At 37.0% G+C, this 27,470-nt stretch overlaps 1 protein-coding gene across 1 annotated transcript in view; it reads left to right on the plus strand.

Annotated features, from left to right (window-relative positions):
- The window catches only part of LOC100551308 (myosin-binding protein C, cardiac-type), a 28,800-nt gene extending 2,104 nt beyond the window's left edge, over window positions 1-26,696 (plus strand). The window contains exons 2-17 of the mRNA XM_010711432.1: window positions 12-39; window positions 188-324; window positions 2,517-2,594; window positions 3,795-3,954; window positions 4,494-4,598; window positions 7,903-8,091; window positions 10,128-10,262; window positions 11,377-11,544; window positions 12,839-12,927; window positions 16,666-16,861; window positions 19,905-20,044; window positions 20,712-20,871; window positions 21,390-21,526; window positions 23,354-23,540; window positions 24,771-24,813; window positions 25,291-26,696. Of these exons, the coding sequence (XP_010709734.1) occupies window positions 12-39; window positions 188-324; window positions 2,517-2,594; window positions 3,795-3,954; window positions 4,494-4,598; window positions 7,903-8,091; window positions 10,128-10,262; window positions 11,377-11,544; window positions 12,839-12,927; window positions 16,666-16,861; window positions 19,905-20,044; window positions 20,712-20,871; window positions 21,390-21,526; window positions 23,354-23,540; window positions 24,771-24,781 (1,920 nt within the window). The 3' untranslated portion in view covers window positions 24,782-24,813; window positions 25,291-26,696. The remainder of the gene's footprint in view (window positions 1-11; window positions 40-187; window positions 325-2,516; window positions 2,595-3,794; window positions 3,955-4,493; window positions 4,599-7,902; window positions 8,092-10,127; window positions 10,263-11,376; window positions 11,545-12,838; window positions 12,928-16,665; window positions 16,862-19,904; window positions 20,045-20,711; window positions 20,872-21,389; window positions 21,527-23,353; window positions 23,541-24,770; window positions 24,814-25,290) is intronic.
- Window positions 26,697-27,470: the final 774 nt, after the last annotated feature.

Consider the following 27,470-nt stretch of genomic DNA (forward strand, 5'->3'; position numbering starts at 1 on the left):
TTTCTCCAGAGGTCAAGATTGATTTTGTACCAAGAGAAGGTAAGGACAACATTCACTACACATATGCAACTAAATATATTTTCAACAGCAAAGGAAACTGTATTTTCATTTTTGATGTAAGGCACAAGTATTTACTTCCTTCTCATACGCAACACTCAAACCATATTTTTCTTTGCCTTTCCTAAAGAACCTCCCAAAATCCATCTGGACTGTCTGGGTCAATCCCCTGACACTATTGTTGTGGTGGCTGGGAACAAACTGAGATTGGATGTTCCCATATCAGGAGATCCAACACCTACTGTCATCTGGCAGAAAGTGAACAAGGTAATACATTCAATGTATGGGAACTGCTGAATCACGGCCTGAAGCTCTGACTGATCACCTGAGGCAAGCAGTGCATCAGCCATGGGAGCACAGGTGAAAGCAATTCACCTGTGCTGCCGGAAGGGGTGGAGCCTGGCTGCACCTCTCCTAGACCCATTTAAGAGCTGACCACCAGTAGGGAAGGATCTCTTCTAGAGGTCCCATCCTCTGGAGTTTCATAGTGAGCCCAGGGTATGGGTAAGCTTTCCCTCTATTCTCTTTTGGCATAATAACTGCTTAGCCAAACTCTCTGGTATATTTCATAACTATAACATCTGTATATTCATTGATTATACAATTCAACAATGACAGCGTATTACAATAAGACAATCTAACACAATAGTTGAGACAAGGAAGTCACAATGAGAGATAAATTTCCCTTCTCAAGTCTGTGTTATTAAGAACTTTAATTCAAACAAGTATTTTCATGTTCCTTTATATTTTTTTAAAGCTCATTAAGAAAATTAAATAGCTGCAATACATGTCTTTAAGTTAGTTGTTTTTGTAGGAGTCACTTTGAATTGTTCTTTTTTAGGAACAGTTGCCTCTTCCATCCAAAAGTAGGTGTTGTATACATATGAGCAGATGTACATCTATGCAGATGGAAGGATACCACACAGGCTTATTCTCTCAATATCTGAGAGAAAAATAGAGGACAGCTAAAGAGGGGCTATAAGAAAGAAGGGGACAGACTTCAGCACAGTCTGTTGTGATAGAACAAAGGGAAAAATGGTTTCAAACTAAAAGAGAGGAGATCTAGATTGGCTATAAGAAAGAAGTTTTTTACAATAAGGGTGGTGAGGCACTGCAGCAAGTTGTCCAGAGAGGGTGTGGATGCCCCATCCCCAGAGGCACTCAAGATCAGGCTGGATGGGATTCTGAGTACCCTGATGTAGCTGTAGGTGTCTGTTCATTGCAGGGAGTTGGACTAGATGACTTCAAAGGTCCCTTCCAGCTCAAACAATTCTATGATTCTATGAAACAAATGACCACTGAACCATGATCTTACCTAATATCATGGGCATGTTCTGGAAGTGACAGTTTCTTTTTTATAGTCTGAATGATTCTTCTACAGTTTGCAAAGAAAAGTAGTTAGTTAATAAAAATAGAAAACACTTGCTATTTGCCTAATCAGAGGAATTGCAGAACGTCAAAGAAAAAGATTAGAATCTTGACACCAGAGTCTAAGTGAGCTTCTTTTATGGCTACCTCAGAATATCCACACCCCTTGCCATCTGTGTGCTCTTGAGCTATAACTAGTGCCAAAAAAATGTACGTAATATTCTGCAGCATCATTACACTTCTCATAGGTAGCATAGAAAATAAACTGATACAGACAAAAATACTACCAATTACATTCATTTCCTCAGTCCTGTTTCTTCCCAATTTTGAAGCACTCTTAAAGAGAGTGGGAAATTCAGTGTAATTTAGGACTTATTTCTGCAATACAGAATTAGAACAGACCCTAACAAAAAAAAGCCATTCATCTCTTTTTATTTTTTTTTCTAAGAAACTGAGGGCAATTTTTCTGCTTCCCTCATTCACAAGTTTCTTTGAAATGAAGGTTTCTCTCCCAAAATGATTATCAGACAGACCTTATTACTTCTAAGGTGTGAAGTCCCAAAACACAAATAAAGGAAGCTGGGCTTGATAGGAATGCTGTATAGCATATGCTAACTACTAAAATTCTAAACAGACAATGTAACAGCTTCAGAATACATTAGATGATGTATTACAATCCTGACTGTATTTCAGACTGTTAAAATGTTTATATGGACTTACTATCCCACTATTACATTTTTGTCATTATAACTATTACCACAAGACATACACTGATTTATGATCAGTTAAAATTCTACTCCGGGAATGTCTTGCATCTTTGTTTATGAAGCTGTAGATTTGGTTTGCTGACTTATCCTTCCTCTAAATCACTGCAGTCTGACATATCTACTTCCTTTTCTGCTTTTTTTGTTTCACACATGTTGATTTCCTTCCCAGTTCGGTTTGCTCTCTCACTGTGCTCTACAATATTTCTCACACCTTTACATTCAAGCACCGAGGCATACCTATGGACTCTTCTCCTGTCTTGCAGAAACAGCTTTCGTGTTCTGCTCAGAAATATTTATCTTTCTGTGGTTTCTTTGTTTATTTAGAAAGGTGAACTTCTTCAAAGCAATGAAGATTCTATGACCCCCTCAGAAAACAGCAGTGATTTAAGTACTGATAGTAAGGTGAGTTCCTCATTTATGCAGACACAGAAACATGCCTAATGCTTTCCATTTCAGTGGTCCAGTTTGAAAGAAAACAAAATTTAAGTCAGTAGATTTTAAAACTGGTAAAATAAATAGCACAGCCACCCATCATTCTGCCTCACAATGGCAATTACCAAACTCTTTGAACAAGCAAAACAGATTTAGTGAGTGATTTTAGAGTAAGATGCTGATCAAGAAAATCTCTAATTACCATCACATGATGGCTTAGTTACAAGGAATCAAATAAGTTGTTTAAAAACTCTTTTCAATCTATTTCTGAATGTTTATCCCTCTTTCCCCCCTCTCCCCCCCCCCCAAGCTGTAAGCTCCAGCAATATCCTGAAAGGGTAAAAAAAAAAAAAAAAAAAGAACAAATTATTACAGGATCAGGAAAATAGGCTACACATGTACAGTGAAAAGAAGAATTTTCCAAAAGGTTTCCTTATTATATATATTTTTAAGTATTTATATTTTATATATTCTTATATTTATTTTAAGATTCTTCTGTGCTATTCACTGGATAGGCACACATGCTTTGTAAAGTTTCTTGTTTACTGCCTACAGATGTGGGCACATGAAGTATGGAGAGTGTAATAAACACACAGCAAAGTTCTTCTGGTTATGTTTATACCTCATAGCACTGAGAAGAGCAGAAAGTGATCCCATACGGCATTCTTGAGTGACAACAATCATACTGATGCCATTAACAGTAGCAAAAAAAAAATATGGCAACATTCTTAGAAGCAAATTGTTCAAATCCATGTTATCTGATGTAGACACCATTGAACTAGAATGTTTGCTCGTACACTTGAATGAATTTGCAAATCACCTCCAATTTACGTTCCACCCAACTGTTATCAGTGAAACTTCACGTTGCTATTATCCCAATCAGGAATTTGTAGTACTTTGTAGCTTCTTTGAAATGCAATCATGTATGTGAAACTAGCAATGAATCCTAACTACCCAGAGACGTTCAGGTCCAATTTTCCCTACAGTTGCTTGTTTTGAGACATTTAGCCTCTATTTTCTCTACATACAAAAAGAATTTGACGCTATATCTTCTTAATTTTTTTGATAATATTCAGTAACATTAAGATTTTCACCAACTCACATACAGGCTCATTAGGCTGTCCCTGGTACAGTCATACTGATTGTTTCTTTTACTTTCACTGCCCACAGCTTCTATTTGAATCTGAAGGCAGAGTTCGTGTGGAGAAGCATGAAGACCACTGTGTCTTCATCATTGAAGGTGCTGAAAAGGAGGATGAGGGAGTATACCGAGTTATAGTTAAGAATCCAGTGGGAGAAGATAAGGCTGATATCACAGTCAAAGTTATTGGTAAGTGAAAGAACGCAACAACCAGAGCACAAAAGCATCTCAAGTTCACTGAAATTCTGTAGAATTTCTGTAGAACAGCCAAAGTCTCAGCTTAAGAAAAAAAGCAAAAAGGATCATAAAGGAAGGAATACTAGCAATCCCAGGAATGGCAGAAGTGTTTTTTGCAGGTAGATGGCTGCTCCATGAAAAAGAAAGAACTCCTCCCAGTAAAACTCTGTGCTTTCCTTTTATATTTTTTCCAGTTTCAGGTGATCCTAACATTTTATAGATGACATTCTCTTCTAAGGAATACATTTCCTGCTAAGATGAGGAAAATATATATATATATATTTTTAAACAAAAGTAATTTAATTTTCTAAGCCATGAACAGCTAATATGGAATAAAGAGGCATACATGCCCCTAAAACTATTTGGATATTCCTCAGGATGGTTGGTTACTTCAGGTTTAGACTTATTATATGGAAAAAAAGAAGTTAAAAATAATTGATTTGTAAACAGAAACAGTAACAACTCCCATGCATTCCGACCTTTTTCTTCAGATGTTCCTGACCCTCCAGAAGCCCCCAAGATCAGCAACATTGGAGAAGATTACTGCACTGTGCAGTGGCAACCTCCTACATATGATGGTGGGCAACCAGTACTTGGTAAGAAGTGCTGAAATACAAAGTCCCCAGCAGTCTCACCTACAATTTTTTTTTTCTGCTCCTTTAAAATGGTGCAGAAGGATTTCATACATTTATTCACACTAGGAAGGCTCACTCAGACACTCACTAATAAAGCAAAGCTTCAAACCCATCTGGACCGGCCCTTTGATACCAGGGGTGATGGTGCCCCCTACCTGTGCTGTTTGAGTCAGAGAAATATTTTGACAAGTCAGCCAGGTAGAAGGTGAAGCTAAAAGAAGTGTCACTTCAATTTCAAAACTGAAATCATCAGTCAGTATAGAAGCCTTAGGAATAACCGAGCAGAGCTGTGGCTGCACTACTCATCAACTCAAGCTGTCTCAAGCTCTTATAAAAAAAACAAAAAAACATTTTGTATAAAAAAATTACATAATCCTATTTTATATACAACTACACATGACAAATCACAAACACAATTTGATCTCTTCAACAATTTTAAAACATGTACTAAAATCCAGAGGCCAAAATCATCCTGTGATGCAGCAGAAAATCTGACACAGGAATATAACCAGTTCCATGGTAAGCCCTCTGTAGTTCATGGTGTTTTTCAGACAAGACACCCTGTGATCCTCGAAAGGAAAAGAAAACAACGAAGAATCTTGGTCAATCCTGGGGAAAAACATTCCTCTGAACCGCAAATGTAGCAATTTGTTTAATTAAGATCACTATTCAATAGCCACTCAAAGAAACCTAAAAAAGCAAATTTAAAAGACAGGAGAAAAAGATGTACATATTCTCATCTGTCTCCATATCGTTACAGATTTAGACATTCTTCTACAGTCTATACTGTCTGTATCTAACATACAGAAATTAATACCCTCTTTCCACAGTTACATGCTTTTCATGGGAGTCTCATTTCTATATTACTAAAGCAATATCTTTATCATGCATTCTATGCATTTAGGAACATAAACTGCCCTATCAAATATTAGCAACAGAACCAGCATGGTCTTTTTCTCTTCTTTTTATCTATTTTAATTGCAATTCAATGGTATGCAAGTTCCTTGGTTCTGACAGCAAATTATTCCTACTGAAAAATGAAACTGAGTTGCCAAAACTTCTCCCAGTTTTGCAGACACGGATAAAGAGAGAAAAAGCAAAAACACTTATGTCATAGGTTTTTTGCTCACAGCATTTGACTTTGCTTAAAAAGCCACTGAAAAGTAGTATACCAGAAGTAACTTTTAACATTAGAAGCGATCATACAACCTGTCACCTCAAAGGAACTTTCACCACTCATTTCACAAAACATTCTGTAGACTCCCTTGCTTGTCTTGCAATTTAACACTGACAGGAAAGGTTACTGATGCAGGATGTCTGTGCCTGTTATTCCTATCGTTCTTCATCTCCCTTCAGGCCTTGTGAGAATCATACTTTTCAGGTATACCAAAGGGGCATCTGCAAGTTTGATAGCCATAAACTTTGTGAACTCCATGGACTGAGGCTTAGTTCACAAGTTTTCACAATTTGATATATCCCTATACTATTGTAGTTGGCCAGTTACAGACATATACTCTGTAGGAATAGGTAGAAATCCACATAAAATACATATTCATTCACGGTACGTATAAATTGCTGTTCTAGATATTTTCTAATTATTCACTCCATAGCTGTAAGATCAGTAGCTTTCTAAACAACATCTGCTTAAAAGAAGTCTACGCGCATCACAACCAAGCATACCACCTCAATACAGACAAGAAGAAATTAAATATGGCTAGGTGTAAAGAAACAGCTAACATTGATCTTTTGGAACAGGTCCAGAGGAGGGCTGAAGCACCTCTGCTATGGGGACAGGCTGAGAGAGCTGGGGCTCTGCAGCCCAGAGAAGAGAAGGCTCGGTGGGGGAGGGGGGGGGGAACCTTATAGCCTTTCAGTACATTAAGAGAATCAACAGGAAAGCTGGGGAAGGGACTTTTTAGCCTTTTTTATAGGGCACGTAGCAACAGGACTAGGGGAAATTGCTTTAAACTGGAATAGGGTAGACTTAGGCTAGATACTAGGAAGCAATTCTTGAGTGCAATGGTGGTGAGACGCTGGAACAGGTTGCCCAGCAGGGCTGTGGATGTACCTTCCTAATAGGCATTTGAAGCCAGGCTGGATGGGGCTTTGAGCAACTTGGTCTAGAGGGAGGCAACCCTGCCTACAGCGAGGGTTTGGAACTACATAATCTTAAAAGGTCCCTTCCAACCCAAACCATTCTACGACTCTTTCATATAGGGTCACAGAAAAGTGATTTTACACAAACCTTCCAAACTCTTATACAGTCACTTTCCACATTAAGGATCAAGGATTACAGACTATATTCTCAGTTTGGGGAAAGATGTTTATCTTTTAAACTGAAGTTCCTCTCTTAATTCCATCTAGTTTATTCATTCTGAAAAACAAAACAAACAAACAAACAAAAAAACAGTATGGTAGTGTGGGAAAACCTGTGGATGACCAAAGGGTAAGAGATGTATTGAAGACTATATCTAAGCTACACTACAGTTACGCTCTACAGCATAGCCAGCTATCCCAGCTCTCTGCAATCATGCAGGTTCACTCTCCTTCCCAAGGGGAGGGAGAGTGAGGAAGCTGTGCATGGCTGAGATACACTCCATTGTAGGGCTGAAGCACAGCTGGGATCTGCACTCAATTACAGGCACTCTATAATTCTGCCTCTTAGCAATGGATCTATAAATGGACGTATATCTAGCAATTTTTGCTTTTAAAAGAGATATGAAATAATTTAAAGGGAGATATCAAATCATTCTTCCTATTAACATTTTGCATTGCAATTGATGCCGTTATTCAAGATTGCTATAGAATGAAGTAAATTAGTTTTTAACTCATTTTATGCATTTCAAGGCAATTTCTCCTTCAAGAAATGGGTTTTCTGTTGAACTCCTGAGTCTCACGTATTTCTCCAACAGCAGGACAGAATGACCACACCTTTCACCAGCAACAATTTACTATTTTGCATGCATCTAACTAACACTGCTAACTTTGAGTAAATTAGTATAGCATGCAAAACATACTTAAGCCTAAGAACAGACATAGACAATTCTAAGTGAGGTGTACTCTGAAAAGCATAACTGTTCAGATAAGAACATCGGATAGAAAGATAGTAATAAAAAAGGAAAATTAAGGAAAATACCTGAACTTCACACAACTCAGTTATATGCAATAATGTTTGTCTCTTTGTGTCATAGAAAAAAAGGTGTTTTTTTTCCTGCATGTGAAACAACTTGCAGTTCTTTTACATCATAAGAGATATCCCTTCCAGGCTATATTTTAGAGAGAAAGAAGAAGAAGAGCTATCGATGGATGAGGCTGAATTTTGACCTTCTAAAAGAGCTAACCTATGAAGCCAAGCGAATGATTGAAGGAGTAGTTTATGAGATGCGGATTTATGCTGTGAATTCTATTGGCATGTCCCGGCCAAGCCCTGCCTCACAACCCTTCATGCCAATTGGTGAGTTCTATCACGCTCTGTTATTTCCAGGAAAAAAGAAGACAGAACAATTTTCACCTCTTCTATTCAACTGCCCTTATGCTTAAAAAGAACGTGTTACAAAAAAGCTCTTCTATGCTTAATCAGCTTTTTCCTTTGTCATCTTCCTCTTCTCCATCTCTCATTTCCCTTCCTGCAAAGCACAGAGGTTCCAGTTTCATGAAATTGCTGATGTACATTTAGTTGTTATAATTAGAAGTGTGAGAGTCAAACTGGATCTGGAAAGGAGGAGAGCTAATTGACAGAAATTTGCCCGTCCCTCTCAACTTCCCCCGTTGCCTTATGGGTGCAAATATCACAGTATCCCACCCAGTCCTCCCTTAATCCTGGCCCCCTCTGCAGCCAAAAGGATAGCTGATTAAGAAAATATTTAGGGAATGATTTACTATAAATAATCCACCCCACTGCAGCAATACAGTGTCTCCTGCAACCTCTGAGCCAGAACAAACTAAGAGAGTCCTCAGGAAGCCTCCCTGCTAAGAGCTTTAGAAAGAGGAGCCACAAAAATACAACTAGCTGGACATTAAAATGACAAGAGTTGCTAAATCTACTAAAATCAGTGAAGGGGGACAACCTGCTGAAGGAAATAATGCAAAAACAGATGATGCAGTGAATGGGCCAGAAGGAAAGGATGCACTGCAAGAAGGGTCTTTTAATTCTGGATTTCAAATACAAAACAGCTGGTCTGCAAGAAAAGAAGGCAACAAAAAACCATCAAGCGGAGCTACTGAAAAAAAAGGTCCAAAGTTTTCATGGGATAGGTAGAGTTTTACTTGATTAAGGATAAAGTTCACGCTTACTGCTTCAGAAAAGAGGTTTGGGGTTTTGATGGTGTATACACTGTGTGGTTGCATATGTTCCCAGCTGCCTTCATCTCCTGTTTCTGGTTCACATCCTTGATTCCACTATTAATATGAAAAATATTGACATAACTACAGAAAGGAAACTGGATTATATTTATTTTTGCAGTTACTTCAGGAATTAAGATCAATTTCAATCCATTACACAATTTATAATTCTGTATTCCTCTATGAAGAACTTTTAATAGGTAAAATATCTCAAGATTATTCAAAAGATATTTAGTTTAGAATATATACCTATGCAGAGTATGTAAAATTTCTTTAATTCTTAATGATTGCTTTTATTCCATGCATACTAAATACTACGTTCCAATAATTGCAAATGTTATTTTGAAGTTATCTTTCTGTTTGCTTATTGAAATCAATGATTTGGTAGCAGAACTTGTGCATATTCACAATTTGGGATTCTCCAGTAAGGGCTTTTTGTTTCTTTTTGAATTAGTAGACAAAAATCATATTTAAGAAGATTGAATCTAGCCAGTGGTCATTCTGAACTATGGATTTCAAAGGAATTAAGAGATTTCTGTTCTGAAAAATACATAAAATAGCTACATGTCAATGAATTGAAGGTTTTTCAGCCCAGTATTTTTTTTTTTTCAGATATGTTTGTGTTACAAATGAGCAAAGCAGAACTAATGTTTCAGTAAACATGTAGTCAAAAACTTCTGGCCATGTTCTTCACTTCTTGATCAAAACAAGTTACATCAAATTTAGCCAGTGATGAATTTTGTCTAACTACGATCAGGGTGTAAATACAGCACACAAATTGTATGCATTTGGATTTCCAAACATTACTGAAGACTTCTGCTGGTAATTTGACTGAATTGTTTGCAATTCTTTTTTTTTTTTTTTTTAATTACTTTCAGAGGAGCATATGTGAACAGGAACTATTATTACAAGCACCTTTATGATGTTACAAAAGAGCCTTCTTGTTCCGCTCCCCATTACAGGAATCTTATGCCACACTTCTATCAAATGAAGTATTAGTAGTTGCATTTTACAACTGAGTTTCAGCTAAATTCATTTTATTAAAATAGTGGTACATAGTTCAGATACTAATCATAACTTCTACAGCCTTTGAATTCTGACAGTAACATTCCTGTTACTCGGAATTTACTTCTAAATGTTGCCTTACAGCTCCTCCAAGTGAACCAACACACTTTACAGTGGAGGATGTTTCTGACACCACTGTTGCCTTGAAATGGAGACCCCCTGAGCGGATTGGAGCAGGGGGATTAGATGGCTATATAGTGGAATACTGCAAAGAGGGATGTAAGTAAGCACAACTACTAGCTAGAGGCAACTAAACATTATTAAAATACTGCAGTTGCAAACATTTCACTGCAATATTACAATAAATAACTGCATCTAGCACCACTAAATTTGAACTCTAACCTGTGACTAACATCCTTGGCATCCATCACCAGATTTACCTGACATAACTCTAAAACCATGATAGTCACATCAACTATATGCTCATATTCACAGTCATCATAAACTTTGACACAGGAAAGTACTAACAAGAATATCAGTGTTGTTCTATAGTCGCTCATACTTCTGTCATACTCAAATTGTGTATTCTCTAAAACCAATACAATACCATGAGTGTAAGGAAATTAGTCAAATTTGCAAGTAACTGTTACCTCTTGGAATACCTGTGGTCCAATAATAAAAAATATGACTGCATCATATCTACAATGTTCAATGTACTGTATTGTGATGCTACAATATAACACTCATATTTAAAAAAAAAAATCAACTAACAAATTTATAATTATTTCAGTAATGGAATCTTCTCTGACGGGAAACTCAACTATCATATAACCTTAGCTAGGGTTTTTACAGGGTATAATTTATGCAGAAGTCATTACTAGCCTTTAATGAGATATCATTATGAAATTACCAAAATCTTCAAGCCATCATCATAGAAGCATAATTTTATTGGTAGTATTTCTATGACATTAGCAAAACTTAGTAGGCTCTACAAACTTCATTTTACAGCATCAAATGAGAAAGTAAGAATACATTCCAAAAATTATGTGCTTTGGACACCCATAGAAAATAAGCTTCAGGAAAAAAATGAAATTGAGGCTTCACTTTCTAGCCACTTCCAAAATGCTTCCCTCTGCATCTTCTGCTAAGAAAATATATGTCAAGAAACCCTACAGCCCTAAGCTCTGTGAAACAGAATGGTGAAGAGACAACCCAAAGTTGATCCCATACCCGTAGATCAAGAGTTCTCTTCCAGTTCAGTGTGTTCCATTCTAAGCATGGTATTGCAAGTTAAATCCATGTTACCTCAATACAAATTTTCTTTCAATTGTAGACAAGGCATCCATTTGGAAAATTAATAAAATATTACAAAATAAAAATCCTGTACTTGCAGCTGCAGAATGGACTCCAGCTCTTCCTGGCCTAACTGAGCGAACATCTGCACTGATTAAAGACCTGGTCACAGGTGACAAACTTTATTTCCGTGTAAAGGCTATAAACTTGGCTGGTGAAAGTGGAGCAGCAATAATCAAAGAGCCCATTACTGTTCAAGAGATCATGCGTGAGTATTTAGATTGAATAAATCTCACTCATCTATTGTCTATGGTCAAAATTCTAATTGTACACAATGCAGAAAAATCCCAGCTCTGACAAGGCTGTGCTGCCTTCTGAAAACAAATCCAAACAATTCTGCCACTTTGACTTTGTGCTAAAAGTCTTCTGAACCAGAGAACATTGCCATCCTGTCCAGCCCTTCTATTTATAATGTGTAGCTGTTAAAACAAAAATCAAACTTGCAAACTATGTACTTTTCACCTCAGATAGTGTCACTGTCAGCATTCAAGGGGCCAGTTTTTAATATCTGGCTCTCTGCTAGGAAAGCTGTTATATTACTGCAAAATGACCACATTCACTGAGGCAAGAGGTCTCTTCAAATGAAAGTAGTTATCTGAACTTGATTGTTCTGGGTTATTAATTAACACCATGTTTATCACCCAGCAGTAGAGGATTACAAGTCATTTGACTGGAGTCCAAAAGATATCAAGGGCTGCTAATAATGGATTCTTCAGCCTTGACTCACACAAAGTGTCTGCCAGAGTCTCACTAACAGCAAAATGACCCAGTGTAAATGAGAGCTGCAATGCAGCTCAAAACTAAATGGACAAGATGACAGGTACTCCAACTTAGGTTGATATACTCTTCTAAAAATGACTGAGAAAAGAAAAATGGACACAAGGAGAACGTAGAAAGCAGGGATTGAAAGAAAGAGCATGCACTGCTGTCCTTTAGTGAAAAGGAAGGTGTGCTATGTTACTCCACACCTTCCACCTCAAAGTACTGTAACTGAATTACCATAGAGAGGTAAAGGCGATTCACCGATTGCTGTACTTTCTAAGTCCAATGTCATCCAAATGGCAATTTGCAAGGGGCTGTGGTAACAACAGAGCAACAGATTAATCGTCATCTATAATTACATTTTCAATTCAATATACCCCTTTTACTACCTGATAAAGTTCTCCAAAGAAATAAAGTCCACCCAGAAGATTCACATCAAACAGAAGTCACCCAAATCTGCCATTCTGAATAAAACACTGTCTCAGAAGTCCTGCCATCAATGCAAAATGCACTGTTGTAAATACATAACAGATTTGCTACTAGATGTGTATCTTGTAGACAAATACATCAGAAAATGCTTAGAGAGCTACCTGCTCTGCAACGTAAGAACAGACTGCACCGTTTTCTTATGCTTACAAGCCTCCAAGCCCTTCCTCTTCAGTATTTCATCTTATTTGTCCTGTAGGTAATATTTCAAATAATCAAAAGCTTTGTATTAACATACTATTGCTTAACTGCAGAGCGTCCCAAAATCTGGCTGCCGCGCCATCTCAGACAGACTCTGGTGAAGAAAGTGGGTGAGACAATCAATATAATGATACCTTTTCAGGTTTGTACTGTTTTCTATTTACTCACAAGTATTTATCGTGACTTAGCTAAAGTAGTTTCCCTTATGCAAGTTCCCATTGCTCCACTTCATGAGCAGTATTAATAATCACTCTAATATCAGTAAGCTATTTTGGTTGTTTTTGTTTGTTTTTACAGTTCCAGTTGATTTTGTTTGTTTTTCATGACTTTTCTTGTCCAAGAGGAAGGATTAACTACTGTAACTGTAGAGCCCTATCTTGTTAACCACACTTCAGTTACGCAAGCTTGTTTAAACTTGTGAAAACAATTAAGCTGATAATTTTGCTGCTTTAATGTCTAAAATGAAGAAAATTTACCAAAATTGACAAGCTGCCCCACAAGCAGAGAATCTGATGAAGTTTAAGGGGTTGTATTAAAAGTATAAGACACAAATATATCACTGTTTTCCTAATAACCTTTTTGCTCAGGACAGGCTCATCACAGCACTCCACAAGAGCTGACAGTCCTTTTCCCTCCTTCCCTCATAGCCCTAGCCGGTATGTCCTCAGTTCCCTGGGCCTTAGTTCTTGTCCTTAGTTCCCTGGGCCAGCACAGGTCCATGTTGCAAATAATCCAGCACTTCACTTAAGGTATCATTAGCTGTTGCCTAACAAAGAGGATGAACGCAGTCTTCCCTAACTCTCCTCAGCAAGGACATTGAGTCATCTGTGTTTTACTCTGTCATCAGTTTTAACAAAACTGTACTAAACTAATCCTAGGGATTTCTAGTCCGCAGCCTAATTTAACTGAAATGAACCAACTAATTCTTAAGTTATTTGAGTGGCTGATTGACAGACAAACCACATAAAGGTATAGACTTCTCTTCCTAAAAAAGGTAAGGGAAACGAGAAATGCTAAATTTTAGCCAGGAAACAAAACCACAGAGTTTTAATTCATGATATATGTATATATGTGTGTGTGTGTGTGTGTGTATGTATAAAGATTTATTTTTTTAGCTGTTCTTAAGCAATTAAGAATTATTAAACAATACTTTAAAACTTCTTAGGACACTCAAAACTGGGCATCTTTCAGAAAAGCATAGCAAAAATAACATTTTGTTACTTGTATTTTTTAGAAGTTCTTTTTATTGAATGTTTCTTAGCAAGGAAAAAGACTAAATATACAATTGCAAATTACAAATTCAAATTACAAAGAGCTTAAGTTATAAGACCATGAACCACAGAACATAGGATAGGATAGGATCTAGACAAAGCATAAGCCAATACCTTCTGTTATTTGTAATTTTTAGCAACTCTGTCAAAACTGCCTGACTTCTGTGGCCACTTAATTTCACTGGATTTCTATCAACTATTTTGCCATGGTATCCTGAGCTAAATCCTATTTACAATTCTATCCAACTTTTGATAAGAACGTACAGAAAAAAACACAAGTGCAGTATTATTACTAACCTATGCCCTACTTACACATCAGGCAGGTGGGATTTCTGCTGAAAGGAGGAGGAGCCAACATATTATATCAAACTCTGCTAAGTGGGCAAATGATTGAAGGGGTATTACATGTTACTAGTATGTAAGACTCACAGTGTGACTCCTTGTCAATCATGTATATGTGCACATAAACATGAAAAAGCATTTAAATTTGTTCTTCGCTATCAATAGATCTCCTTTGTCACTCACTATTCTCTCAGATTACCTATAACACATCACTGAAATAGAACCCTCTGAGATAGAAAGCACGTTTCTAGTACCTATCTGTTTATGTTTTTCACAGCCTATAAATACAAGACTATATGAAAACCAACACTGTGAACATTTGTAATCTTCGGTTACCACTCAGAAAGACCTATAATGAAAGTAGCTGATCAACAACACTAGAATAGCAGCAGCTGCAAAGCTTAATTTATAACTGAGATATCTCTTCCAATCAGCCAACGAAAAAGGATACTTCATAATGTTACAATTTCTTGTAATCATTTTTACCAAGACATTTGGGGCCAGATTCTGTGTTCAACTTATTAAATCAATCAAGAACTACTCAATCTTGTAATCAGTCAAAAAGCTAGCCAAGTATTTGTCTTGACAAACTAGACATTTAAGCAAACAAAACCTGAAAAAGCCCTTTTACTCTTATGGAACCTCTACTTCCATACAAGTAAAAATTTACTCTACAATAGAGGACTTTACTTGACAGGGTCACCAATAATCAGATACGGTGAGGAAAAAAAAAAACAACAGAAACATATTTCCTTTGCCTTGTTCAGGAATTTCTTCTAAAGCTTCCATCTGAAGCTGTCTCCTTCTCTATTAATATTTCGTAAGAATGTTCTGAGAAAACAGACATGGTGAAGGTATACTAGAACTGGACAAAATATCCTTATGCCTAATCTTTCAGAGCTACAGGTCTGATGTGACTATACTCCTTGACAGAAAATATTAAGAAAAATAGTTGCCAACTGGGGAAAAAGGGAGATCCAAAACCACTGCTTATTCAAGGTTTATTATTAAGCCTGGTTACATCAGAATTAATGATACATCATCAATTATGATACAACATCAAATGATGCAGAAACCAGATAAACGACTGTTCTTTAAAGAATAACAACATTTAGATTGTTTAGAAGCCTTTTAAACTGTAAATTTGGACAGATCTTTGCTTGCTTCTTATAAAAATATTTTCCTAATATTACAGAAAATTAAGTGTATAGGCTTTCAGAGCAGGTAGCAGACAAACCTAGAATAAAGGCACAGATATTTCTTTTCATTCTGTCTGCATTTCAGTATCTACACCACAAGCCTCACTATCATAAACTCCCTTGGTAGCCTAAGATACAGACTTACAAAATTTATTCCAGACAGTGAATTGAAGAGCCTTCAGAGGATCTCTCTCTTACTAGAGATGGAGAGCAATACATGCCCTATGTTTGGTGCCCTGAGCTTCAATTCCAGGGTGGCCTAAGTTGACCTAATTCCTGATCCAGATGGTCTTACTTTCTCTCTGCCCAGCCATTTTACCTACTTCTGGTATTTGTAGTGCTGTGCTTCATTGTTTCACCATGTTAATCTGACAGTAACTTTAAAATATACACATATATTTTCTGCTAGATTGGCTACAAAAGCAGTTAATAAACATGATATAGCCCACTTCTGTTTTACTGGGATTTTTGCTGTGGAAACATACTGTAGAAGTATCACTCAAAACTTCTAGAGAACTATTATCTACCACTTTTCCCAGAAGTGGCTGAGTGATGGTAACATAAACCACACTAGCTCAATGATTTCACAAAATCATTCTTCAATGTTGAGATGTGGCAACACTATTTGTTTAGGCTGACAGTCAGAAAAACAATTCTTACTATGCAGGAACAATTATACAATAAGATTTACACCCCCAAATTATAACATTTTAACCATGATTTGAAAGATACTGAAAATGCCTCGGGATGGAGAATTTAATGTTTAAGGAAGTGAGTGAAAGGAACAATCAGCTAATTAACTCCTCAAACAAAGATTTCTATTACTTAACAATAATCAAAGTTAAACTGATCAACTGTTGGCATCACAGATGCCTGGAAAATAGGACAAGACCAGCACAAGCATTATTATTATTTTTTTAAGCATTTAGAAACTCTACTCTTAGCAGCTTTGCATACTAAGTTAGGGTGTCTAGACTTATACAACACTATTAAAAAAAAAAAAGATAAACAAGAGAAATGAAAATAAAAACCTATTGCAGTCTAAAAAAAATTATTTTTTCTCCTCAGGGTAAGCCTAGACCCAAAATAAGTTGGATGAAAGATGGTCAAACTCTAGACTCCAAAGATGTGGGAATTCGAAACAGCAACACGGACACAATCCTTTTCATTAGAAAGGCAGAACTCCATCACTCAGGAGCATATGAAGTCACTCTTCAAATAGAAAACATGGCAGATACAGTTGCAATAACAATTCAAATCATAGGTAAGAACCCATCAACATCAGAACAAAGCGTATCACACAGTTACCCTGCTGAGGCATCCAGAGATACGTCTACCACCAAATCCCTTTCTAACAATGGCTGATAGCAGACGACCAAGACAAAGCACACAGCAGGATTTGCACTTTCCAGAATTTTCCCAGCTTACGAGCTTTCCCAGCTCATGATTCTGAAGTCTTCAATCCCATCCCCCTTAATTATCATTCTCAAGCTTTAAACTCTTTGTTAAATATATTTTCACATATACATGTCACTCATCTTACCATTTGAATTTGAGAGTTTTGGTATTCTAGAAAATAGCTATCTTGTCTCCAAAGAAAGAAATATGAATCCTGGAACAGGTGTACTTTATTGTGTTAATTCAGCAGATAACAACAGTGAAGATAAAAGCATGGCACTAATACACCTCTATGGGTATATTAAGAGAGTTAAGAATGATGACAGGATGCAGTCTTTTGAACTTATAAAACTCATGTTTAATGCGTTACTCTGCTGAGAGTGTCTAAGTAGCTTAAGCCTTAGTGGAAGCTTGCTCTCTATTTTATACAAAATCCAGCCTCTTTGCTAGTTTTATATTGAAGGAACGGACTGCTAAAGTTCCAGTATTTTTCCCTGGGATTTTGTGAGATATATTCTGGGATCTTGAGCACTCAGATTTCAGTAATGTTCAGCCAGAATTATTCTTTCTCCTTATTACAGCTTTACATAATTTCTTTATAACAATCTTTATTTCTTTTTCCTTCCTCTTTTACACTGTCATCCTAGATTTCCTTCACTATGTCAATACCTTCTTACAATATGCATTTTTGGGAGAAGAACAGTATATAAACATAACTTCTAATTCTTTGAAATGAAAGATATAATGCTGTTTTTGCCTAAAATTCTATAAAACATGGTTGGCAGAATCCATATGAAGTGGTGCCAACAACAAGCAAGAAAGCCATACCAAATTGGAGTGAACGTTTTAATACCATCAGCTGATTCTACTCAGGAGGATGGCTGCAGTACTGCAACAGCAAAGTAGAGGCCAACCAAAACAAGATAATCCCAGCTGACTTGGATCAAGAAGTACACCCTATATACCAAAATATCTTTCTAAAACCTGTTCAAGATTCTCAATTCTAGCATGTTGCTCCTATAGCATAGTATCAAATGTCTTTCATCCAGTTTGGCACTGTAGAAAAAACACACAAACACACACTAATAGTCAAATTATACTGAAAATGGCTGAAAAAAGCAGGTAATCTTATCACAAAGATTAATGCAAGTCCAAGTTGGAAGACAGGTATTAAACTTACTACTTCTTGGGCAGCTTGCTCAACTGAAAAGGAATAAATAAATTCCATTTGATTCCAGGCAAAGAATAGAAAGGGCTTGAAACATATGCAGCTACTTCTGCAACTGAGGCATCTAATCTGATTCTTGATTTTGTCACTCTTTTGTCAGAGCTATCTCCTTCCATTTCAGTCAACAGAATCAAGTAGTCTGATAGAGAAACAGATTCTCATGCTCATTAACAGTGCAAATTGTGAAAGGACAACACTTCAAGGACTCCATAACCAATTTGTGTCCTATCACTTAGTAAGTACCATCGTAATCAGCAGAATGAAGTGACACAGATTCAAAAGTCATACCATGAAATTACTGTTTCTATGGAAAACTTTGTTCTGTGCCATCAGTAGGGCCACTTTGGTCACATTAATCAAGATGGAACCCAAGTAGAAAGGCTCAAAAACACTGCTGATGGAGTTAAGATTGGTGACAATTCATCTAGATTTTTGACTGCCTTCTGACAGAAATCAGACCAACTCACTACCAGTTCTTGCAATAAAATGCACATGGCAATTTTTGTGAGAACCTTACAAACTTTCTAAACAGGTTAAAGAGGTTAGACTTTTTCCTTTTCAAAATAGAGCAGACTGTTGTTGCCAGATTCCCTCATCGTATTTTCAAACAAAGCAAAGATGCTACATGTTATTCAGCTTGTGCATCAAATGCCTTTCAGTAATCCTGCATTTTCTTGTTTCAACATGAGTTATGTTCCACAATGTACGTTTCAGATTTAATTTTAGTTCAGAATTGTTTACTTCTGACATAGAAACACCATTTATGTAGGAAACAAGAACTTCAGTACCTACTGTGGTACTTCACAGATGTCCTTGTTGATAGGTCTAAGGGTTATAATAGTGCACAGGACTGGAAAAGATCACCTGGTTACTGAGATCAGTTCCCTACAGTCATTGCCACCATAGAACTTGCTCAAAAGTGCTGACAGAGCATTTAAACACCTGAGACCACTTTTCATGGCCAGAAATTTAAATGCACGAAAAGTTTATTTCTGGGACAGTAAAGAAGTCTGAATTAATGAAACAGTTCAATGGTTAGGAAAATTTCAGGTTACAGTAGTGTTAAATAAAATTGCATATCACAAATTGTATTATAGGATATCTGGCTGGAGTTAAATGATTTTTTTCCATTAGTATCCTATTTCTTTTCTTCCTGCTCCACCCTATCACTAAAGTTGTGCTATGCAGAGAAAATAAATTATATTAAAGACTCAGAAGGAATTAGCAACTACTGTCTCAGCACACTCTAAAACTAGACCAGAAAGTTGTTGAGCTGTGTTAGATATAAGCTTTCATCTTGGCTTTCACAATAGCTTCAAAATCCCAGCAACCTCCACTTTTCAAAAGGATTCATTCTGCTTTCCTTGTTATGCATATTTTTTAATTAGCAAATTCAAAAGATTCTTTTTCAACTTTAAGGAAGAGTTTATCTCACCAACATCTACTGTCTTGCCTATATATTTCAGTAGGCTCCAGGCATCCCAGGAAAGTATTGAAAAAGGCATTTGAAAATTTCCCAACTTTCCTGTTTATGGTTTCAACTTCACATAAATGGAGTGTACTGCTGTGAAACAATTATAGATTGCTATCAAGCTCTATTTTTACTCTACATGGGAGGAAGTGACAACACTTTCAGCGCCTGAAGCAGAAGCTAAGTTTTTTTTTCATGTCTCCTCTGCAGATAAGCCTGGCCCTCCTCAGAATATAAAACTGGTCGATGTTTGGGGATTTAATGTTGCCCTGGAGTGGACACCTCCACAAGATGATGGCAATGCACAGATCTTGGGCTACACGGTCCAGAAAGCTGACAAAAAGACAATGGTAAGCTGCACTGAATCCTTGCAGTTCTAAGGAGCTTAAACACCTTCTTACTTAGGAACACAGATACCAAATGAAAACAGCTAAATTAACGACCCTCAGTTGTGCGTCCAAGGTGTCCTCTGGCACATCAAAGGCAGATAAACATTTAAGAGTATAATCTAAAAAGAACCAAAACACTAAGTGGAAAAAAGAAGCATACACAGCCTGCCCCATCTCTGGTCGTGACTGGACTGATGCTGTGAAGGTGTTCTGAATCACATTTTTGACAAATACAGAGATAAACTGAATGGGAGGGAAGAGCTCAGTGCTGGGCATCTTAGGGAATGTACTGGGACAAGCAGTTTTGTCAGGCAGACTGGGAAATGCCTCTCTCAAGGAAGGCCCCATCAAATAGATATTCTCATCAGGCTCCCAAATATAAGAAGGGCTAAAATGTAAGGAGGTTTTTCTTGTTGCTGTTGTTGTTTTTCCAAAGTGCAAATATTCATACAACTACATAAGCCAGAAAATAGAATAAAGCAGGTCAGCTGATCTTCACAAGAAAGAACATTAGCGTTCATTTCCCAAGCTGTTAAATACCCGTCTTTCCCTTGTAGTAAAAATGATCTCTCCATACCATGTCTGACCTCTTATAAGTATCTTTCTAAATAGTGCAGTTTTGTTGCAGGAATGGTACACTGTTTATGACCACTACCGTCGCACAAACTGTGTAGTGTCAGACCTGATTATGGGCAATGAGTATTTCTTTCGAGTCTTCAGTGAAAATTTGTGTGGATTGAGTGAAACTGCTGCAACTACCAAAAATCCTGCCTATATCCAAAAAACAGGTAACATTTACTATTAAAAACAATCATTACGAAAGCTGCTAAGTACCAGAAATAATACATTTGTAAATGAAAAATATAATACTAGTAGATGTACCACCAGAGATATTTTCATTACTAAGTAACTAGCACTCACAATGTATTTTAGCATCAAAAGCCTTTATTTAGGCAGACTTCTGTAGAAACTGAATATTTTTTCAAAAAATACTTGATCAGACACTTTTCCTAAACTATAGTGTTTCCAGAAAATAATACAGCTGTGTGGTTATACTTATATTCTAGGGTTAAAAAGATTTACATGATGAAGACCGCAGACACGGTTATCACATGTTTAACAAAAGCAGAAATTCAATCACTGTGAGAATCTTCCAACCAAAGAAGTATTGCATTTTCAGTGAAACTCAGTATTAAAATCTGCTGCATCATTAAAGTCACACAGCTAAAACAATGTGACAGTTAGGGTGTACACAACTCACCAGAACTGAAAGCAGTTATTACTACTCTGTTTCTTTGAATTGCAGGCACCACTTACAAGCCACCTAGTTACAAAGAACACGACTTCTCTGAACCTCCTAAATTCACTCACCCTTTAGTAAACCGGTCTGTGATTGCAGGATACAACGCTACACTCAGCTGTTCAGTGAGAGGAATCCCTAAGGTACAAAATATGTCAACTACCATTGATACAAGCCAAGATACTGCCTTGGAATTCATGCTAGTTCAGTTAACTAAAATAACTATACTGAGGAAAAGTACACGCCCCTGAATTATCACCCCCTAGAGATAACAGTTGTACACAGTATCAGATCCACAGGAGTATCTTTTTGACTACTTGGGTTATTTTTCAGCTGTTATGCCTCACCTAGTTCACTAAACACAGTAAACCAGTGAGTGCAGTGCAGGTAGAATGGGGTAAACACGTAGATAGGCAATACAGCAAGGGAGACAGAGGAAAGGGAAGAGAAAGACTTGCAGCTTTATGCTAACCTTGCCATTTGGACGGTTTTGCTTTTGTTTAAAATCTCATGAGAATATTTTCTCACTCTAAACGTATTTGTTGAAGTCTCTTTAGAGAGAACAAAAAGTAGATTTTTTTGTTTGTTGTTAGAGTCAGGAACAAGAAGTAAAAACTGTATCAGCTAGGAGTTAAATTAAGGTTTGTCAGAAATGGGAAACAGACTTTTTGACTGTAATGAAGAAATTTACCACATTATGATGTAATCATGTCATAAATTTAAATGACAAAAAAAACGCAATATCCTTTTCCTTCCCCCTTCAGGCTGCTAATCTTCATCTCCTCTCCATCTCTCAGGCCCAGCACAAGGACTTGATAGCTATAAAGCAAAACAAGATCACTGCTTGTTTAAATTAACTCAGGAAGCACAGGCACATAAGCAGCTGCAAAACAAGAACAGCGCAGAAGAAACCATAGCAAGGGCAGACAAAATCCATCTCCCAGCAGCTGCCTCAGGCTACATCAATGACGTAATTATAGTGTTAGCTGAGATGTTCCCTCTTGGTCATCTGACCCTTTTGAGTTTCTGTATCACTTCATTGTGTAACATTTTTACACTTCCTATTTTACAGCTGTTCAGTACAGTAGACGGAGTCTTTTGAACCTGCCTGCCAGCTCTTCCTTCTACATTAGCCCAAAAAACACAGTCTTCCTCTTTCAGCGCATCTCATACTCTTGAAGGAGATTTTCAGATGCATTTCTGAACTTGCATTGCCCAAATTAACCATAATAAAAAACTCTATACCTAATGGGAAACTCGGCAACAGGAATTTTTCAGAGCAGCTGATGTCAATGCAAGATTTGCCATTCTGAAAAACTGTTGGTTACCAAGTACTTTAAGTCTATCTCTCTATTATGTGTACCAGTGAGCTTGATATAAACAAGAACAGTTTGTCCTACACGTTTGTCATTTTAAAAATTTCATTTATAAAAGACACTGGAATCAAAACACGATGACTTGAGTTGCTACCAGGCCAACAAGCTGAGCAGGAACTTGATTTTGAACATTAAAATTGCTAAAGATGTGCTAAGTGGTTTGAAAAATCCTTCCCCAGACCTAAACAAACCACATTCTGTAATTCTGCTCTGATAATCTCTGCAGTTTAATTCACTTTATGTAAGGTAGCTGAAGCACTGAAAAATATTTTAATGCGCACAGTGAAATAATCTCTGAAGGAATGGATTTGTAGCCAGTGTAAAGGTTTTAAAAAGTCACACTAATTTGTGGTATAGAGCTACGTGTTCTATATGCTATTTGAGAGTTAAAGAAAATTCTTAACACTTGAATCATAAGCTTCACGAGTTCGTACTTGGAATGAGCAGGGGCTTCTTGAAAAATAATTACTGTTGCTGTGCAATGTGCAGCCCCCACAATGCACACACTTTTAATGGCTAAACTAACATTGTTAGACTAGCAGGAAGTTCCATTTTCTGCCTCCTTTTTTAAAATTCTTCTTTTGTGTTCCTCAGCCAAAGATATTCTGGTACAAAAACAAAGTGGATCTCTCTGGGGATGCCAAATACCGCATGTTCAGTAAACAGGGTGTGCTGACCTTGGAGATTCGGAAACCCACTCCATTTGATGGAGGCTTTTACACCTGCAAAGCTGTTAACGAGCGTGGTGAAGCTGAAATAGAGTGCAGACTGGACGTCAGAGGTAATCAGATCAATATTATGGATAACACTAACTTTGCAGGGAAAAACCAACAATAATGGTATTTCAAAAAAAAACAAAAAACAAAAAACAAAAAAAACCACCACTAAACATCATTGTAACACTGTAACAGGATGGAAACTGCAGCAACAGCATAGTAGCAAAGTCCTAGATTGCAGAAAGTGAGGATATGCTCAAGAAAAGGCAGTCCTGGACACAGAAACAAAGGAAATAATCTACCTACCTACTCAGGGACACAGGGAGCTCCAGCAAAATACCCTCACCTCTACTGCCAACCCTTAAATGAGGTCTGGGAAGGGGTGGATCTTGGCTCCAGCTTTTCAAGTCACCCAGGTGCATTGCATGCAGCTGAGCTCCCCTAGGTTGGTCCTGCCTTCCACCAGGTGCTCAATCACTGCTTCAAGCCATGACTCAGCACTTCCACAACAATTAGCTAACATTATCTAAATTAATCTACATTTGTTGATTACACACAAAAGCAAGATGGCATTTTTCAGGCTAAACTGTTACAAGATAAATAAATTACTTGCTAGGCAACACAGGGCTTAAGATAGATATCACATTTCTGAGCTGATGTTTCTAAAGGAGATAGCACAGGAACAGAGACCTATCAACAAACACTGCATTGTGTGTAATTGTTCTAAACTCATGAGCTCTACTCTGCAACGGAAGTTTGAACTTCCATGCTATGACTCCAAAGTTATGCTGCTAGATATACGTAAACTGCTAGATATACATAAGAGGTAACATATGTTATGTTACAAACAATTTCCAGGTGGACACTGATATTTTGTTTAGCACCACAGTAAGGAATATCAACTAAATATTTTCAGTAAAGCCACCACTAACGTATCTATTTGACAACATGCTCATCTGAGTTCTGAAAGTCAGCAACGCTGCTCTGCCAAACTCAATCTAAGAGCTCTGAGAAGCCTAGCTGATGTGTGGCACCTTATTAAGGCACATATACTATGTTCAGTTCAACAGTTGCCTCATGTACTTCTGTTCAGTGCCATCCTGCACACTGTGGAAAGGGCTCAGAACTTATTTTCATCATCTTTCCAAGCCTGCTTTAGGAATATCAATATTTCCTTAGGACTACCAGAGATAAAAACAACTATGACAGAGATTCCATATTTATGCTTCAGCAACAACAGGTCTCAATTTAAAATTAGCTTCCTAATAACTTTGTTTTTTTTCCCCATCTTCCAGTACCTCAGTAAGACGCTGAATCTCAATTCATTCACACAGCAAGGTATGAATCAAAATAATTCAGCCAGATAAACGAACAAAGGGTGCTTTGTTATATATAAGAATAAACATTGTTTGTTTTTGTTAGGCCTAATGGAATTTTGATAATCTGGGGGTGCATGGTCTGATTTCCATTTGTAATTATCATGTGATCGCATTCTTACAACACAGTTTGTTTGGGTTTTAGTCAGTATTTCACAGGTCCCAACCTTCACTATGCTGTGCACAGTGTAGAAACCCATAAAACTAATGGAGTACTTAGTTTATTTTTTTCTTTAACTCACTAGAAGCACCTCCTCTATGAGACCATTTGCTATTTTATTAATGTGAGGAAAACTGTCATCAATAATATGTGTGCGTTACTTGAACCAAATGTGGTTAAAATTACTCTGCATCTAGAAATGTAACATACATTGTAGACATTTCAAACATGAAATCGATGTATTTGACACTAAATCCTTCTCCCTGTTTTCTGTCTCAGCCCTGGAATGGAATTTGAAGAGATGAAAAATGAAGAAATTAATGAAGGATGATTTCACTTACACTTAAGAGTTTTGCACACGTTAAAAGTCATTCAATGTGTAGCTGCTGCAAAAGTAATGCCTCCTACTTATTTTAATGGAAACTACAACAGATACAAGAGCACAATAATACTATTTGATAGAAAAAATTCTCAGCTATAAAACACTTTCCTTTTCTTTTCCCCAGCACAGTCACCACCATTAGCTAAGCATTTTCACCAGTAATAAACAAAAGCCTGTACGCTGTGCTCATAACAGTCCACATCAGAAGAAATGACAAACTGTCACTGTTGCCACTGCCTCACTGTGCTCACATCCACCGTTTGGTCTCCATAACTGTCCAGCAAATGGTGATGAATGACAATGGGTGCCATTTTCCCTGCATGGAGGAGTTCAGTTCCACACCTTTGCCTCATACGCCCTTCCATGGCAGGCGCCATTTTGTCAGACTGCCCCCCTGCTGCCATCTGTCACACGGCAACAAAATGTAATGGGATATTGGTGGGAAGGTTCAACCTTTGCTGCCAAACCACCACCATCTGCCTCTGGTGTCATGGGCTGACATCACATAGGAGGCACTGCTTTTGGAGCAGCTCTCATACAAAAAAATTATTTCTAATATTGAATCACTTTTCCTTATATTGATCTCTGCACAGTAGAAAGTAACTTCCAGCTCTTCTGCTTTTACTGCCAAGCCTTGAAATATCCACTTCCATGCTCTTGGGCATATATTTATAGAAGCACGTCTGAAACACACCGTTTGAGAATCTATGGGTTAGGGTACTGCTCTTATTTATACAGGAAGTGGTTTATCTGATAATTACTCACTACTGGTTTTTTAGCTTTTGAAAAGACACCCACATAGACTTTCAGGTATTAGATGTTTTTCCAGCCAGTCATAGACATCACCCTCATCTACAGAGAAAACATTGTACGTCAGATGAAAGATGCAAAGAAATACTATTTGCACATTAAAATCAAAACAAAAAGCTTGTAATAAATGCAATAAGTTTACTATCATCAGATATCACTGGAGGCTTTTGAAAGTCTATGAATGCTATGTACATTATTGCAGATAATTATGTCTAATTACGAGAAATTGGGGAAATTGTGGCATTTTTTTGTTTCTCACTTATTAGTTTGAATAGGATTTGTTGGGATTTTTGGACCTGCATTAGTTTCTGGCTAGAAAGTATTTTTTCATAAAATCACAATAGCAGAGAAAGTGAGAAGATGAAATTAATCCCGGAAACAGTGTGTTTGGGAAGAAGCAACAGAAAGAGCTAAAGTAACACTATTCCCCTACCTCCATGATGTCAACTGAGAAGGTAAAGAGTGCCTGACGCATCACATTAGTTGCACTAAACAAGCAATTGTATCTTCATAATTAAAACACTTACGTAACGAGATATGTATTTTAGTTATTTTATTATAGTATCAGAACAAGGACAGATCGTGTCAACATTTGTCTGCAATACACTGCTGTTACTCTACAAGTAAATAAAAGTATGGAAGATATGCAAAGTCGTCTACACTGTTTTGTTCTTTATTCTTCCAAGCAACACTATTATTCTAAAAGTAAGGCACGTGTAATACGTAGAAGTCAGAAATGTCCTACATCACAAATAATTTTATTACCTACTACTAGAATGTTAAGTGGATTTACAGGATCAACCCAGCATCTGTGGGACAACAGCTATTGCAGAGACTGAATTGCAAGAGCTTAGATTACAAAGGACAGTTTATCCTAAAGAGAAGCAGGTGCTATAACAAATACTTTGTATTATCAGAAAGATGTTTCATGAAGAGAACAGATTTTCATGCTGTAATAAGGTATAGTACTTAAAAAGTACAAAAATAAACCAAAAGACACTAAGAAAATGGCATCTTCCACTTGAATTTTAGCTATTCAACATGAGCAAAGTGCTTTCGGGAAAAGCAGTACTTCAAAAGTGAACATTTATTTTCCCTCTCAGTAATGAAAAGAAGTACACTGTATTAAATGTTACTCAATCATATTTTTCACGAAATGTTCAAATGGTCTTCAAGTCCAAAATTCTACCATATGCATAGATATCTCTCACATACATGTAAATCCAAAGCTAAAGTTACAAAAAAAATAAAAAAATAAAAAACAATA

The sequence above is a fragment of the Meleagris gallopavo genome, chromosome 5 (assembly GCF_000146605.3).
Source record: "Meleagris gallopavo isolate NT-WF06-2002-E0010 breed Aviagen turkey brand Nicholas breeding stock chromosome 5, Turkey_5.1, whole genome shotgun sequence".
Lineage (NCBI taxonomy): Eukaryota > Metazoa > Chordata > Aves > Galliformes > Phasianidae > Meleagris > Meleagris gallopavo.